This window comes from Haliotis rufescens, unplaced genomic scaffold, assembly GCF_023055435.1.
Source record: "Haliotis rufescens isolate VD_foot unplaced genomic scaffold, xgHalRufe1.0.p SCAF_19, whole genome shotgun sequence".
NCBI lineage: Eukaryota > Metazoa > Mollusca > Gastropoda > Lepetellida > Haliotidae > Haliotis > Haliotis rufescens.
The window spans coordinates 22,482,155-22,499,488 of NW_025963879.1; the positions used below are offsets into that span (position 1 = coordinate 22,482,155).

Here is a 17,334-nt window from a genome sequence, read left to right on the forward strand (position 1 = left end):
CATATAGCTGGAATATTGCCGAGTGCGGCGTTAAACAACAAACAAACAAACTACATGAATCCTGAAGTTCGACGTGAAGCGATACAATCATCAAACACGTTCCAGGTGTACCGTGCACACTTTTCTCCACAATCGTTCATTCAGACTTGTAGGGGTAGTTGTATCCCCGCTAACAATAATACACTGTATAGCTACTGGGGGTATTAATATGACTATAAAATGCTTTCCTACGGCTTTTTTCTTTGTATGTCTTGTCCACTGGAGGTTGTACATTAAACTACGGTTATAACGAACTCAAAGGGGCCACTAATTTTAGTTCGTTATAACCGTAGTTCATAATAAGCATATATACATAATATATACAGCAAATAGACGTCACCAAGAAATAAGTTCGTAATATCAGTCAGTTCGTTATAAGCGAGTTCGTTATAACCGTATTTTACTGTACTTAATACACAAGTCATCTAGTCTACACAGGCGACATATATGGAGAATGTGTGGAGACAATTTTGGAGTGAAACCTAAGGCATTCAAAGGAATTATTTCTGATTTAAAATGCTATTTCTGTTATCTTCAGCGAGAAGGCAGTCCAGGAAGAAGCAGAAACGTATGGTGGTTTCAATTGAAAAGTAAGGAGTAACTTGATCACTATGTGCGTTCTCTGAATAAGTCGTCAACTCACGCTATACCAAGTGAATAGTCTTAATTCACAAAATCTTCTATTTCTGCCGTCAGTGTTTTGGTTTGCAAAAATATTACTCATTTCTATGTTTTTGTACATGCTAGTGTTTTCTTTGGTAGGCCCAGTAGAGGCAGACAGCAGATTTGCATCATGGGGACAAACCAGTTGTTGAGCCATGTAACCAGGGAACAGGTACAGACATGTCACACATTGTTATTGTCACAACCCGATTGTCATTTCTGTTTCGTATTTTAGAGGACCATGTTAATCGTATGGGATCTGTTCTGCCGTGTAATCCCACCAGGTTCAAAGTTGAAGAACTGCCCAAGTGTTGCAATATCACGGAGGTTCATACAGCGCTTGAAATATAGAGAAGTTAATATGTTTACAGAATTTGTTCCAGAAATGGGGGCGGCGGGGTAGCCTAGTGGTTAAAGCGTTCGCTCATCACGCTGAAGACCCGGGTTCGATTCCCCACATGGGTACAATGTATGAAGCCCATTTCTGGTGTTCCCCGCCGTGATATTGCTGGAATATTGCTAAACATGGCGTAAAACCATACTCACTCACTCATTGTTCCAGAACTGTTTTTTAGAACTATTAATATCCAGCTTCTCGTGGAACATACAGCCATGAACTTGCTGAATTGTTGAATGACAGCCTCCATGAAAAAACCTTGGATATGCCACTTGGCAATTCAAGAAGGCCTCAAGTTCACTAGAGTTCACTATTCTGTCAAACGCCGGCAGTTGTTCCTGGTTTGTGTGTTATATTATCCAAATGGACATTTAAGTGACTAATAAGACAATGCTTAAAGTGCTTGGGATTCTATCAAATCAAGCTGATTTTTCATTTTAAGATTGTAAACAAATTTTCATTTCATATTTTAACTCTCTCAGAGATCAAACATAGGCTAATATTGTACTGTTTCAACCAAATGTTTTGAAAATTAAAACGAAGATATGTATCCTGTTTGTGTGGTCAGAGACTGATAACAGATGTTATTGTTTATTGGTTGTTTATTGAATACATTGAGGCCTCTTTAACTAAGTCCTGGGCCCACTTGCTCAAAGCGACCTTAGCGCTAAGATGTTCGTAACTCCCATACTTTAACATAGACTTACAATAGTCATAGCGCTAAGATCACTTGTGCGAGTTGGTCCTGGTGGTAATCGGAGCTTCGGGCCATGCTCTACATACAAACAAAGAATTTTGGTGTAGTTGTCAAATAATTTCCTCAAAGAGAGTTTTGTCTTAGTCTAAAAGTATGGATCTGTTTTAAGTGAGAGAACGTCCTCGTATTTCAGGCCTCATATCCGTTACTTGTCAGGAATGGACAGATACTCGCCCCTTCTTCAGTACAAAATGTTTGTGTGGTGCGTTCCTGACAAGTTCGCGAAATCGCGACTGTCACGATATCAATCACGTGAGGCGCACGTAAAATCCATTACACTCGCCTTCCGGGACTGCATATTTTTAAGCCTTATGCTTAATTACGGATAAGCCTATTTTGATTGAGTTACACTTTATCCAAATTTAAGTCCAGGGCTTAAAACGAAAAAGGACAAAACTTGATAGGAAGAATGAATATCCCAAGTGTAATGCATGAAGCAATACTCAAGAATGGAATAAGAGCAACACTTTAACATAAGACACGCTTTTCAACTTGAAAATTGTGAGCCAAGAATAAGTTCAAAACTGAAATGGCAGCGGTTGAGCGGTATCAACAAAGCAATATCGCATGACGGTTGGTTGGTTTGTTGATTTACGCCGCACTCAGCAATATTCCAGCTATATGACGGCGGTCTGTAAATAATCGAGTCTGGACCAGACAATCCAGTGATTGACATCATGAGCATCGATCCACGCAATTGGGATACGATGAGAGGCATCAACCAAGTCAGCGATCCTGGCCACCCGATCTCGTTAGTCGCCTCTTACGACAAGCGCGTTCGCTCGTCACGCCGAAGACCCGGGTTCGATTCCCGACATGGGTACAATGTGTGAAGCCCATTTCTGGTGTCCCCCGCCGTGATATTGCTGGAATATTGCTAAAAGCGGCGTAAAACCAAACTAACTAACTCACTCACTCACTCTTACGACAAGCAAGGGTCACTGAAGACCTATTCTAGCCCGGATCTTCACGGATGGACTAGTGAGTTGGTTGGTTGGTTTGTTGTTTAACGCCGCCCTGGATTGTCTGGTCCAGACTCGATTATTTACAGACCGCCGTCATATAGCTGGAATATTGCTGAGTGTGGCGTTAAACAACAAACAAAACAAATCGAGGCCAGATCAGGTGGTCAGGCTCGGGGACTTGGTTCATCGCATAGTTGAATGCAAACAATTGATATATAAAGATGTAACAGAAAACTATCTATTTTATTCGCTTAACAAAAGTGCCACCCAACAGAACAAATGTGTTTATGATGGCACCTCACGTAGATATTATCTAATGATACCACACCCAAAATTCCACTTCATTATTAACCCATCTTCATCTTCGTCTGCACCATGGCGATCTCCTGACAACTGGTCCTCATCATGCCATATTTAGATTTATATTGACAGGATCCTAGATTTTTGTGTGTTAAGAAAATACGGAAACCAAGTTGATGTAATTGTCTCAGTGTTCTCAAATATCCCACATACACTTCAGCCGGAGGCTCCAAATTGTATCCGTTTTTAATGATCCAGCTGTGGAGCTCCAGATCAAGGGTGGTGACGTCACCCAGGAAGCCGCTTGCAATGGCTTGTGGGAGAACTTTCCATTCCCAGTGTTCGATGTCCATCTTTAAGACATCAACACGTCGCTGAAAGAAATACAAAAGTGAATACATTTCCGTACATTATGGATATAAAAGCTGATTGATATGGACGCATTGAATGATGACAAACTTTGACAAGTTATGGTATTTTATTCTTTGAAAGGAGGAGACATCTCCTGTTCGGCAGCTTGCAGGAAATGCCGTGAACTCCGTTCACCTCTTGAATGTCTGAGCTGGATCTCCGCTCACCTCTTGTATGTCTGAGCTGGATCTCCGCTCACCTCTTGTATGTCTGAGCTGGATCTCCGCTCACCTCTTGTATGTCTGAGCTGGATCTCCGCTCACCTCTTGTATGTCCGAGCTGGATCTCCGCTCACCTCTTGTATGTCTGAGCTGGATCTCCGCTCACCTCTTGTATGTCTGAGCTGGATCTCCGCTCACCTCTTGTATGTCTGAGCTGGATCTCCGCTCACCTCTTGAATGTCTGAGCTGGATCTCCGCTCACCTCTTGTATATCTGAGCTGGATCTCCGCTCACCTCTTGTATGTCTGAGCTGGATCTCCGCTCACCTCTTGTATGTCTGAGCTGGATCTCCGCTCACCTCCTGTATGTCCGAGCAGGAACTCCGCTCACAGTACATATGTCTGAGCTAGAACTCCGCTCACAGTACGTATGTCTGAGCTAGAACTCCGCTCACAGTATGTATGTCTGAGCAGGAACTCTGCTCACAGTATGTATGTCTGAGCAGGAACTCTGCTCACAGTATGTATGTCTGAGCAGGAACTCCGCTCACAGTATGTATGTCTGAGCTAGAACTCCGCTCACAGTATGTATGTCTGAGCTAGAACTCCGCTCACAGTATGCATGTCTGAGCTAGAACTCCGCTCACAGTATGCATGTCTGAGCTAGAACTCCGCTCACAGTATGTATGTCTGAGCTGGATCTCCGCCCACCTCTTACACGTCTGAGCTGGAAAGTCTGCTAATCGTTATGTTTGTGTTGTCAGAGCACGTATTCCTCGTGTGTATTTGTTGTTTTTATTTACATGTTGTGCATTAAACGTTCCGGGACGGTGATGCCGCTGAGGTCATCGATTTACCCAAAGAACGAATTCCCAGGCCACATAAGCGTTGACACTATCAACAAATAGTGGGTCCCTGAGCATACTAAACACTCCGCAAAAAAAAACAATACTACTGGATTGTCAGATTTAAGTCGAGAGTTGTCTCACCTTCGCATGACCAAGCTCCTGTTTGATTGCTCCCAATGTACGCATCTCCCATCCAGTCTTGTTGGGTGGGATATGAACATTAACATCCGACAATCCTATGTTATGGAAATATACTTGCTCATTCCGCTTGTAGCTCTTTTGATTCATGCTGAAATGTGAACGAGTGAAACTGTGACGCACAAAGCAGTCGTACTGACGTCATGCTGGAAATCGAATCGGAATATCTGGAGCGATTGAGTTGTGGTTTAACGCCGCTTTTAGCTATATTTCAGCAATATCACAGCGGGGAAAACTAGACATGGGACTTTCACATTGTACTCATGTGGGGAATCGAACCCGGGACTTCGGCGTGGCGAACGCTTTAACATTAAGACTACCCCACCGCAAAGAATAGTTGGAGTTAAGCGTTAAGTTAAGAGTAAGCACCCGCGAATGTTTTAGGCTAAAAAAGGAAATAATGATGACATGTTTTTGTTTCATAAACAAACCGACCGCGATTAGCAAGGCTACATTGAAAAATAAGAACAAAAAACAGTTGCGTACCTCGGATCAAATGAATGAACTTCGCATCCGAACTGCTTCGCAATCTCGTCGTCAAAACTAAAGTCATTATTTATCCTGAAATTAAACAACCACACCATTTATACACAGCAACGGTTGACGGCGGCCTATATTGATAATCAACACTGCTGTAGGTATTAAGTGAAATACTGGGATGCAGTGAAACGTGCCCTTTCTGATTATTCCTCTCCAACTGTCAGTGAAGAACCTGAATTAGTCTGTTTCACAGTCCCTGAACCATAGTATTTTCCCAGCCCTTACTGTAACGCTGTAGTCATCTTCCCGAGGCAAAGGAGTTAACCGAGTATAAAAGTCCAGTTTCTACCCTTGCCGAACTAGGCTGGAGGGACTGTATAGTAATGTGAAGTGTTTACCCGACAGAGTAGACTAGACACTTGCTGGAGGGCTGTATGGTAATGTGAAGTGTTTACCCGACAGAGTAGACTAGACAATTGCTGGAGGGACTGTATGGTAATGTGAAGTGTTTACCCGACAGAGTAGACTAGACACTTGCTTGAAAGGCTGTATAGTAATGTGAAGTGTTTACTCGACAGAGTAGACTAGACACTTGCTGAGGGACGGTATAGTAGTGTGAAGTGTTTACTCGACAGAGTAGACTAGACACTTGCTGGAGGGACTGTATAGTAGTGTGAAGTGTTTACTCGACAGAGTAGACTAGACACTTGCTGGAGGGACTGTATAGTAGTGTGAAGTGTTTACTCGACAGAGTAGACTAGACACTTGCTGAGGGACGGTATAGTAGTGTGAAGTGTTTACTCGACAGAGTAGACTAGACACTTGCTGGAGGGACTGTATAGTAGTATGAAGTGTTTACTCGACAGAGTAAACTAGACACTTGCTGGAGGGACTGTATAGTAATGTGAAGTGTTTACTCGACAGAGTAGACTAGACACTTGCTGGAGGGACTGTATAGTAATGTGAAGTGTTTACTCGACAGAGAAGACTAGACACTTGCTGGAGGGGCTGTTTAGTAATGTGAAGTGTTTACCCGACAGAGAAGACTAGACACTTGCTGGAGGGGCTGTTTAGTAATGTGAAGTATTTACCCGACAGAGTAGACTAGACACTTGCTTGAGGGGCTGTATAGTAATGTGAAGTGTTTACCCGACGGAGTAGAATAGACACTTGCTTGAGGGGCTGTATAGTAATGTGAAGTGTTTACCCGACGGAGTAGAATAGACACTTGCTGGAGGGGCTGTATAGTAATGTGAAGTATTTACCCGACAGAGTAGACAAGACACTTGCTGGAGGGACTGTATTCCCGATCGTTGCACACTTCCCATCCTCCGTCACTCAGTTTACCCAGGCGGATGATGTCTTTACACAACACACCAACATTATCCACAAACCTGAAATAAAAATAAGATATAATAGGGTATGAGTGTGTCCTAAAGGAATACAATTATAGTATAAACCACACAAAATTCCCCTAGACACAGACAGGTGAGAGAGGAAGGTTACCTGTGACGCATACAAGAGAGATAGGAGGGTTACCCGTGATACAGATAGGTAGGAGAAGAGGGTTACCTGTGATACAGTGAGGTCAGTCAGAGGAGTGTTACCTGTGATGCAGACAGGTGAGAGAAGAGGGTTACCTGTGATTCAGTGAGGTCAGTCAGAGGGGTTATATATACAGACATGTGAGGAAGGAATGTTACCTGTGATACAGACAGGTTAGAGAGGAGGGTTACCTGTGATACAGTGAGTTCAGTCAGAAGGGATACATATGATAGTGACAGGTGAGAGAGGAGGGTAACCGTGATGCAGACAGGTGAGTGGAGGATTACCTGTGATACAGACAGGTGAGAGAGGAGGGTAACCGTGATACAGACAGGTGAGAGAGGAGGGTTACCTGTGATACAGACAGGTGAGAGAGGAGGGTTACCTGTGATACAGATAAGTGAGAGAGGAGGGTAACCGTGATACAGACAGGTGAGAGAGGAAGGTTACCTGTGATACAGACAGGGGAGAGATGAGGGAGGCCTGTGATACAGACAGGTGAGAGAGGAGGGTTACCTGTGATACAGTGAGTTCAGTCAGAAGGGATACATATGATAGTGACAGGTGAGAGAGGAGGGTAACCGTGATGCAGACAGGTGAGTGGAGGATTACCTGTGATACAGACAGGTGAGAGAGGAGGGTAACCGTGATACAGACAGGTGAGAGAGGAGGGTTACCTGTGATACAGACAGGTGAGAGAGGAGGGTTACCTGTGATACAGATAAGTGAGAGAGGAGGGTAACCGTGATACAGACAGGTGAGAGAGGAAGGTTACCTGTGATACAGACAGGGGAGAGATGAGGGAGGCCTGTGATACAGACAGGTGAGAGAGGAGGGTAACCGTGATACAGACAGGTGAGAGAGGAAGGTTACCTGTGATACAGACAGGTGAGAGAGGAGGGTTACCTGTGATTCAGACAGGTGAGAGAGGAGGGTTACCTGTGATACAGATAAGTGAGAGAGGAGGGTAACCGTGATACAGACAGGTGAGAGAGGAAGGTTACCTGTGATACAGACAGGGGAGAGATGAGGGAGGCCTGTGATACAGACAGGTGAGAGAGGAGGGTTACCTGTGATACAGTGAGTTCAGTCAGAAGGGATACATATGATAGTGACAGGCGAGAGAGGAGGGTAACCGTGATGCAGACAGGTGAGTGGAGGATTACCTGTGATACAGACAGGTGAGAGAGGAGGGTAACCGTGATACAGACAGGTGAGAGAGGAAGGTTACCTGTGATACAGACAGGTGAGAGAGGAGGGTAACCGTGATACAGACAGGTGAGAGAGGAAGGTTACCTGTGATACAGACAGGTGAGAGAAGAGGGTTACCTGTGATACAGACAGGGGAGAGAGGTGGGTTACCTGTGATACAGACAGGTGAGAGAGGAGTGTTACCTGTGATACAGACAGGGAAGATAGGTGGGTTACCTGTGATACAGACAGGTGAGAGAAGAGGGTTACCTGTGATACAGACAGGTGAGAGAGGAAGTTTACCTGTGATACAGACAGGTGAGAGAAGAGGGTTACCTGTGATACAGACAGGGGAGATAGGAGTGTTACCTGTGATACAGACAGGTGAGCGAAGAGGGTTACCTATGATGCAGACAGGTGAGAGAGGAGGGCAACCTGTGATACAGGCAGGTGATATAGGAGGGTAACCGTGATACAGACAGGTGAGAGAGGAGTGTTACCTGTGATACAGACAGGAGAGAGAGGAGTGTTACCTGTGATACAGACAGGTGAGAGAGGAGTGTTACCTGTGATACAGACAGGTGAGAGAGGAGGGTTACCTGTGATAAAGACAGGTGAGAGAAGAGGGTTACCTGTGATGCAGACAGGTGAGAGAGGAGTGTTACCTATGATACAGACAGGTGAGAGAGGAGTGTTACCTGTGATACAGACAGGTGAGAGAGGAGGGTTACCTGTGATAAAGACACGTTATTTGTTTGTGTGTTAAATTCTGAAGGATGGTATCCGGCGGTATTTCGATAAATCCATCGTTGTTTGTAAACCCATTCAAGCAGTCTTGTGCAAGAAACACCTTGTTTTGTTCTCGCTGAAGATAACAGAAATAGCATTTTAAATCAGAAATAATTCCTTTGAATGCCTTAGGTTTCACTCCAAAATTGTCTCCACACATTCTCCATATATGTCGCCTGTGTAGACTACTTGACTTGTGTATTAAGTACAGTAAAATACGGTTATAACGAACTCGCTTATAACGAACTGACTGATATTACGAACTTATTTCTTGGTGACGTCTATTTGCTGTATATATTATGTATATATGCTTATTATGAACTACGGTTATAACGAACTAAAATGAGTGGCCCCTTTGAGTTCGTTATAACCGTAGTTTAATGTACAACCTCCAGTGGACAAGACATACAAAGATAATAGCCGTAGGAAAGCATTTTATACTCATATTAATAACCCCAGTACCTATACAGTGTAATATTGTTAGCGGGAATACAACTACCCCTTCAAGTCTGAATGAACGATTGTGGAGAAAAGTGTGCAAGGTACACCTGGAACGTGTTTGATGATTGCATCGCTTCACGTCGAACTTCAGGATTCATGTAGTTTGTTTGTTTGTTGTTTAACGTCACACTCAGCAATATTCCAGCTATATGACGGCGGTTTGAAATAATCGAGTCTGCACCAGACAATCCAGTGATTGACATCACAAGCATAGATCCACGCAAATGGGATACGATGACATGCATCAACCAAGTCAGCGAGCCTGATCACCCGATCCCGGTAGTCGCCTTTTTCGACCAGCATGGGTTGCTGAAGACCTATTCTACCCCGGATCTTCACGGGTCAAGGAACACAATCAGGGTTGGGACCTACGACAATGTGATCGTGCCACGTTTAAGGGAAAACCCGCACATCGATCCCAGCGCCATGGACAACATTTCCCAAAGAATATATATTTAATAAAAATAAATCACCCCAACCCATTGCTATCCCTTTCGCAGCTCTAGCAGTCGATACTCAACACTATTTCAGCTCGTGGAGTTCAGATATTTCAAGGTGTCTTCATACTCAAGGGTTCCTTTAAAGAATTATTTTTATTTAACCTTATACACAACTTTATTTCGGGAACTGTATGTTAGCCTAGTGTTGTGATACTTGTCTTACCTGATAGGTGAGGGTATTTCCAGCAGGGGGCAGGCCTTGAACAATCTTTCCAACTTTTTCGTCCCATGTTTGAGTTGACTGATGGGAGGATACAGACTTTTTCCAGACAACAACGGCTAGAAAGGTTCCAATTAGAAGAAAAAACATCCAACTTCTGCTCCTGCTAAAATGATAAAAGACGTGTATTTGTTTGTTTTTGTCTAAGCCGTTTGTTTGTTTCATTCAGCAACAGTAGAGCCATACGTGCGTCGAATTTTGACAAAACCCTGATATGATTATAATGACAAGAAAGAAGAACAAAGTGGAACCAAAGTGACTTTTATTTTACCCTAACTATATGTGACACTTTTTAGAGTAGTATTAAACATCCTTGCAGATTTGTAACGATAGCTTAGAACTATATACTGAATCTGAACAGGAGAAGTATACGGTAAATATGTAGGGATATATTTCTGAGCCTTGAAGGAGTGTTTTGGGCCAAGTAAAGAGGGGTGACACTGACTCCATGCTGAAAATGACTTTCAAGGGATTAAATAGAGCCTGCTACACATGCACAAAGGATGGATAGGTCAACATGGGGTCCTTAAGTCAATAAGGGACAGGCTATTTGATATTCTTTGGGGGGAGGGGGTATCCAAAAAAAAAAAATTCCCCGAAAATAATTGAAAAAAATAAACTTGAGACTGTTAATAATAACGAAAATGCCTGTCAAAAGGACATTGTTGCAAGTTGTTTTTCTCAAAACACATGCAGGCTCATAGCTTTAAATAAAAACATATGTCAGGTTGTAGCTGTAGCTGAGAATATATCTAATCTCCCCGCCCCCCGCCCCATATCTCCCCCGAACAAAATCAAATGGTCGGTCCCCAAGAGCTTCTATTATAGAATGTGAGTGCACCAATTGTGCCAGACGATTAGGTTTTCCTTTGATGATTTTAATGTTAACTTTCTATTTCTGTATGCGTATTAATTCTCTGAGCATCTTTTGGTCCATTTTGTAAACGTATACAGGTAAATGTGGCTGTATGAGATGGAGGTGGATGTCCTTTATTGACAGATGTTCATTTAGTTTGATCCTCTCTCAGTGAAGGTTCATATTTCAATGAACCCAACAAATGAACAATTTTTATACTATTTTGCATCATCGTTTAATATTTCGTATGCTTTTTACACTATATCATTTCATACGCGTGACCTCATGTACACTCTTATAACCATTTAGCTACCAACTGTTGGCGGAAAGAAATAGTTCCTCAAAGCAAGGGATTATATGAGCGTCTTAAGGCTCCAAATGCCCTACAGTTACATACTTGTTGATACTATCATAGTTAGAAGAGCAATGTCTGTTAAGATTTGTTGACCTCATGTACACTCTTATAACCATTTAGCTACCAAGTGTTGCGCGGAAAGAAATAGTTCCTCAAAGCAAGCGATTATATGAGCGTCTTAAGGCTTCAAATGCCCTACCGTGACATCCGTGTTGATACTATCATAGTTAGAAGAGTGATGTCTGTTAAGATTTGTTTGTTTGTTTGTATAATGATTAACGCCACAATCAGCAATATTCCGGCTATATGACGGCAGCATGCAAATAATCGAGTCTTGACCAGACAATCCAGTGATTGAGATCATGAGCATCGATCCACGCAATTGGGATACGATGACATGCATCAACCAAGTCAGGGAGCCTGACCACCCGAACCCGTTAGTCACCTCTTACGACAAGCATAGTTGCCTTTTACGGCAAGCACGGGTTGCTGAAGACTTGGTCTACCCAGGATCTTTACGGGCCGATTTATTCTATGTGACTCTTTTCTTCATCAACATGGGCAAGTATCATCAAGTTGGTACCTTGTCAACACGAAGAGTTAAGTTTGACGATTATCCAGTCAATTAAACTGAATAATTGTGTACACCCTTTCGCTGCAACACTTAAAAGCACATGTTTCATCAACTAAAATCGTCTACATCTTCCTAAAATATATGACCACATGATAAATGCAATAAAATATTATAAAAAGTCTTCATCCTGGCGAAACTTCTGAGATATCACGAACTATTAGGCGCTACAATAACCAAAGATAACGTTTTGATGTGTAGTATAAAACACGTCAGAGGGTTTTCGTGGAATTTAAAACCCGAATTCAAGGGTTTTATCACTTTTATTCGGGTTTTTAAATCTCATAAAGACCCGAGAATAAGTGGAAGTGTTTTGATATCATGAGCATCGATCCACGCAATTTGGATAGTATGACATGCATCAACCAAGTCAGCGAGCCTGACCACCCGATCCCGTTAGTCGCCTTTTACGACAAACATGGGTTGCTGAGGACCCATTCTAACCCGGATCTTAACGGGTGGCATGTTTTCATAACCACAATAGTATTTCTTAACAATTAAATGGTAAACAACAAGATCTAACTTCCGATGATTACACTGTTTTGAATCAGAATCAGTTTATTCTCAAAAAAACACAAAAGGTGGTACAAGAGCATATTACAATAAATGATTGTGTATATGTACAAAAAGCAGACAAGATGGCAGTTAATAACATGTGATTACCTAGCATTTTTAATACTAATGGACATTTTTACAATAAATCTCGATAAATTCTTTAGATCCCGTGAGAGAAATGTTTGCCTCTCTCTTTTAAAAAAGTTATATCTGAATAAGTAGTGAATTTCATCAGCAATAGATTGAGAATTACATAATTTACAAGTTCTTTTTTCCTTTGGATTATATTTCCATCGGCCAGTCTCATTAGGTAAGTGATGATTACAGGTTCGAAATCGTAGTATTGGAATTGCTATTCGTTTTGGCAATAGAAGATATTTATCGAGAACCGGAGTGTCCTTTAAATTTGTATAATATCATCCTTTAGAACTAGAATTAACGTCACTTTTCCATTTCTGGAAACGGATTGTTAAATACATAAGATAATTCAATACTATCTAATATATCCATAACACATCTAACCCAGGGATTTGTTGATGCAATAATCTTATTCCTATTAATTGACAAATATTGATATAACATCTGTGAAAGTTTATACACACCAGTTTGATATGTTAATTTGTGCCAGAAAGATATCATTCGTTTACAAATTATTATTCTTAATGGCAGCCTACCTAATTTGCCATATATCATATAAAGAGGAGTTGAATTTCTTAATCCTGTGATAAGTCTGAGGAATTTGAGGTGTATTCTTTCTATAATTTCTAAATTTTCAAAGCCCCAGATTTCTGAACCATGATTTAATATTGGTAATACCATCGTATCAAAAGCTGATAATACACAGTCCAAAGATAAATTTAATTTTTTTATCTTTTTTTATCAGACAAAACATTGCTTTCAATGCATTATCACTGAGGGACTTGAGACCAGTTTTCTATTTCTTGTGAAACACAATTCCTAAATACGTATAAGTGTCGACAATATCTAGGGTTTTATCAGAATAGTGAAATTTATGTTTCGAATTTTTCGATGGGCCACCACCGAAAATCACAATTTACACTCTCCACAATATTCATTAAAAGTGTCTTAGGCTTTCTGTAAACCTTCTGGTGATTCATCAAATAATACAGCATCATCTGCATACAATAAAATTATGAATCGGGTCCATACAACTAAGTCTTTATCTTCATCGTAGTTCAGATTAACTCCTCCACACCCAGATGAAAGCAAAAAGGTCTCCACGTCATTTATGAAAATTGAGAATAATAGAGGGGATATGTTTTCTCCCTGTCTGACACCTATATTACAAGGAAAGTAACCTGACATTTTATCATCACACTGTATCAACGATTTAATATTTTTATACATATTTTGAACTAACGTTAGAAATCTACCTTTGATGCCAATACTCTGCTTTGTCTTACAACGACGCTACGGATGAATGTGATCGAGTCGGTCCAGTCCAGTTGGTACCTGATGTATATACTTGCCTCGAGAACGTGCATTTCGTAATCCGAGTTGCCATGAGCGAGATGCACGTGCCACAAGCACGGGGAACATATTTCACGTGCATCACGCAGGGTCGGCTCACACAGTGTTCTCAGGGTTAAACAGTAAAAACGGTTATCAAATCATTGTTGTTTAAACATTTTAGATGTTTAGGTTCTCCAAATGATGGTCATGGTTTAAGTAGGTTAGAGCACTCGGACCATGGTGTCTAATCGTTTAAATGGTTAGTTATGGTCCGAGGTGCGTAACATTAATAGTACTTACTGTGAAATGGCCATATTATCCGGGAGAGAAGGAGCGAGGCACAGCCAAGGCGAGTCACTGTGCCGTGCACGCTTCAAGCAATTGTGCGCAAAGCTGGGATCGAATATGAATGCCGCGCACGTTAACTCACCAACTAGCTTGTTCTGGGGTCAAGTGGTTTAGTAGGCTCAAATCAATGCCTTACAAATTCATTCTGGTGTGGTGTGAGCCTTGGCTCCGGTCACCCCCCTACTAGGCCAAAAACACTCACTCAAGGCTCATATCACTTCCCGTTTGAGCTCAAATTAATCCCCTACATTTTTAAAGAATTCTACTTCTCGTGTTTAGTTTGGCATATATTTCTAAAGGTTTAAATGATCATGTGACCTTCTTACCTTAAAAGGTAGTAGCTGATGGTTCCATTGTGGACATAGATTATTGTTTGTGTATTGTGGATAGGTGTGCATGAACTGATCTATATGTAACGACAAAAATAAGGGAACTAATGATTTGAATGTGGCTATTGTTCTAGTGTTCATTTACAGCACCGTGGCGTTGCATCTGAACGCAACATCTAACCACAATGACATTTCACATCATGCATGAACAGCACGTGATGCACGTGCACACAGAAGGCAAAGTGTGTACATCTTTTGGGGAAGACACAATCACGAATGCAATTGAGCAAAGCACACGCTCAGAAATGCCACCGAGACAGTATCGCATTGCACTCAATGGCGAATTGGACCCCTGAAGATCCCGGTAGAATAGGTCTTCAGCAACCAGTGCTTGCCGTAAAAGGTGACTATGCCTGTCGTAAGAGGCGACTTACGGGATCGGGTGGTCAGGCTCGCTGACTTAGTTGATGCATGTCATAGTATCCCAATTGCGTAGATTGATGCTCATGATATCAATCACTGGATTGTCTGGCCTAGACTAGAATATTTACAGACCGCCGTCATATAGCTGGAATATTGCGGCGTTAAAAACAAACTAACAAACAAACATCAAACAATAGTCATCTCGTTAAGAACCATTGATGTAGAAATATAAAATGTTAATGTCAGAAAATAACCAGCCTCAGATGAATAAACAAAGTTAAGCCGAAACCGTAAGCTCTGAGTTTTCGTGTATCCAAGCTGGGACCTTGTCTGTATCCTATGTATGAAATGTGTGTTCATGCAGGACGCATTTCCAGAGAAGACGCATTTACCGAATAAGGATTTCTGCCTTCCTATTATCGCGTTGTTTACGTATCATTAAATAGACAGGGTGATAGTACGAAGACACGATACTACGATGTGAAGCCGCACTATAAACGTGAGATGATAAATAGGTACGATGTGATGCTACGATGTGACGACACAATATAACGGTGCGATGATATGATATGATGCGGTGACTCAAAAGAAAGATTCGATGATACGAAGGTACCATGTGATACTACGAATCGGTGACACAATAGAACGGTGTGCTGATACGAAGGCACGATGATATACTTCAAATCGGTGACACAAAAGAAAGATTCGATGATACGAAGGTATGATGTGACGCTACGAATCGGTGACACAATAGAACGGTGCGCTGATACGAAGGCACGATGTGATACTTCGAATCGGTGACACAAAAGAAAGATTCGATGATATAAAGGTATGATGTGATGCTACGAATCGGAGACACAATAGAACGGTGCGCTGATACGAATGTACGATGTGATACTTTGAATCGGTGACACAAAAGAAAGATTCGATGATACAAAGGTACGATGTGATACCACAAATCGGTGACACAGAAAAGAAAGATTCGATGATACGAAGGTACGATGTGATACTACGAATCGGTGACACAATAGAACGGTGCGCTGATACGAAGGTACGATGTGATACTTCGAATCGGTGACACAAAAGAAAGATTCGATGATACAAAGGTACGATGTGATACTACAAATCGGTGACACAAAAGAAAGATTCGATGATACGAAGGTACGATGTGATACTACAAATCGGTGACACAAAAGAAAGATTCGATGATACGAAGATACAATGTGATACTACGAATCGGTGACACAATCTAACGGTGCGTTGATACGAACGTACGATGTGATACTTCGAATCGGTGTCACAAAAGAAAGATTCGATTATACGAAGGTACGATGTGATACTACGAATTGGTGACACAATAGAACGGTGCGTTGATACGAAGGCACTATGATATACTTCAAATCGGTGACACAAAAGAAAGATTCGTTGATACGAAGGTACGATTTGATACTGCGAATCGGTGACACAAAAGAAAGATTCGTTGATACGAAGGTACGATGTGATACTACGAATCGGTGACACAATAGAAAGATTCGATGATGCGAAGGTACAATATGATACTACGAATCGGTGACACAATAGAACGGTGCGCTGATACGAAGGTACGATGATATACTTCAAATCGGTGACACAAAAGAAAGATTCGTTGATACGAAGGTACAATATGATACTTCAAATTGGTGACACAATAGAACGGTGCGCTGATACGAAGGCACGATGATAACTACAAATCGGTGACACAAAAGAAAGATTCGTTGATACGAAGGTACGATGTGATACTACGAATCGGTGACACAAAAGAAAGATTCGTTGATACAAAGGTACGATGTGATACCACAAATCGGTGACACAGAAAAGAAGGATTCGATGATACGAAGGTACGATGTGATACTACGAATCGGTGACACAATAGAACGGTGCGCTGATACGAAGGTACGATGTGATACTTCGAATCGGTGACACAAAAGAAAGATTCGATGATACAAAGGTACGATGTGATACTACAAATCGGTGACACAAAAGAAAGATTCGATGATACGAAGGTACGATGTGAAACTACAAATCGGTGACACAAAAGAAAGATTCGATGATACGAAGATACAATGTGATACTACGAATCGGTGACACAATCTAACGGTGCGTTGATACGAACGTACGATGTGATACTTCGAATCGGTGTCACAAAAGAAAGATTCGATTATACGAAGGTACGATGTGATACTACGAATTGGTGACACAATAGAACGGTGCGTTGATACGAAGGCACTATGATATACTTCAAATCGGTGACACAAAAGAAAGATTCATTGATACGAAGGTACGATTTGATACTGCGAATCGGTGACACAAAAGAAAGATTCGTTGATACGAAGGTACGATGTGATACTACGAATCGGTGAC

The 17,334-nt window shown here is 41.7% G+C and overlaps 1 protein-coding gene and 1 long non-coding RNA gene across 4 annotated transcripts; one reads left to right on the forward strand and one right to left on the reverse strand.

The window, feature by feature from the left end:
* The first annotated feature begins 536 nt into the window (after positions 1 to 536).
* Positions 537 to 1,394, forward strand: LOC125381641. The gene is made up of 2 exons (XR_007221926.1): positions 537 to 629; positions 802 to 1,394. It is a non-coding gene; the product is annotated as an uncharacterized LOC125381641 (long non-coding RNA).
* A 1,651-nt stretch (positions 1,395 to 3,045) lies between these two features.
* LOC124135303 (probable methyltransferase-like protein 24) lies at positions 3,046 to 14,276 on the reverse strand. Of its 3 annotated transcripts, none has more exons than XM_048399000.1 (7): positions 14,135 to 14,276; positions 9,908 to 10,070; positions 8,686 to 8,819; positions 6,484 to 6,612; positions 5,225 to 5,299; positions 4,682 to 4,829; positions 3,046 to 3,495 (listed from the first exon to the last, which is right to left on the reverse strand). In XM_048399000.1, the coding sequence occupies exons 1-7, from the start codon at positions 14,146 to 14,148 to the stop codon at positions 3,169 to 3,171; spliced, it is 990 nt and encodes a 329-aa protein (XP_048254957.1). In that variant the 5' UTR covers positions 14,149 to 14,276; the 3' UTR covers positions 3,046 to 3,168. The 3 variants fall into 3 exon arrangements, with proteins under 3 accessions (XP_048254957.1, XP_048254956.1, XP_048254958.1); XM_048398999.1 differs by lacking the exon at positions 14,135 to 14,276 and adding an exon at positions 13,852 to 14,096; XM_048399001.1 differs by lacking the exon at positions 14,135 to 14,276 and adding an exon at positions 11,134 to 11,280.
* Between the last annotated feature and the right edge of the window lie 3,058 nt (positions 14,277 to 17,334).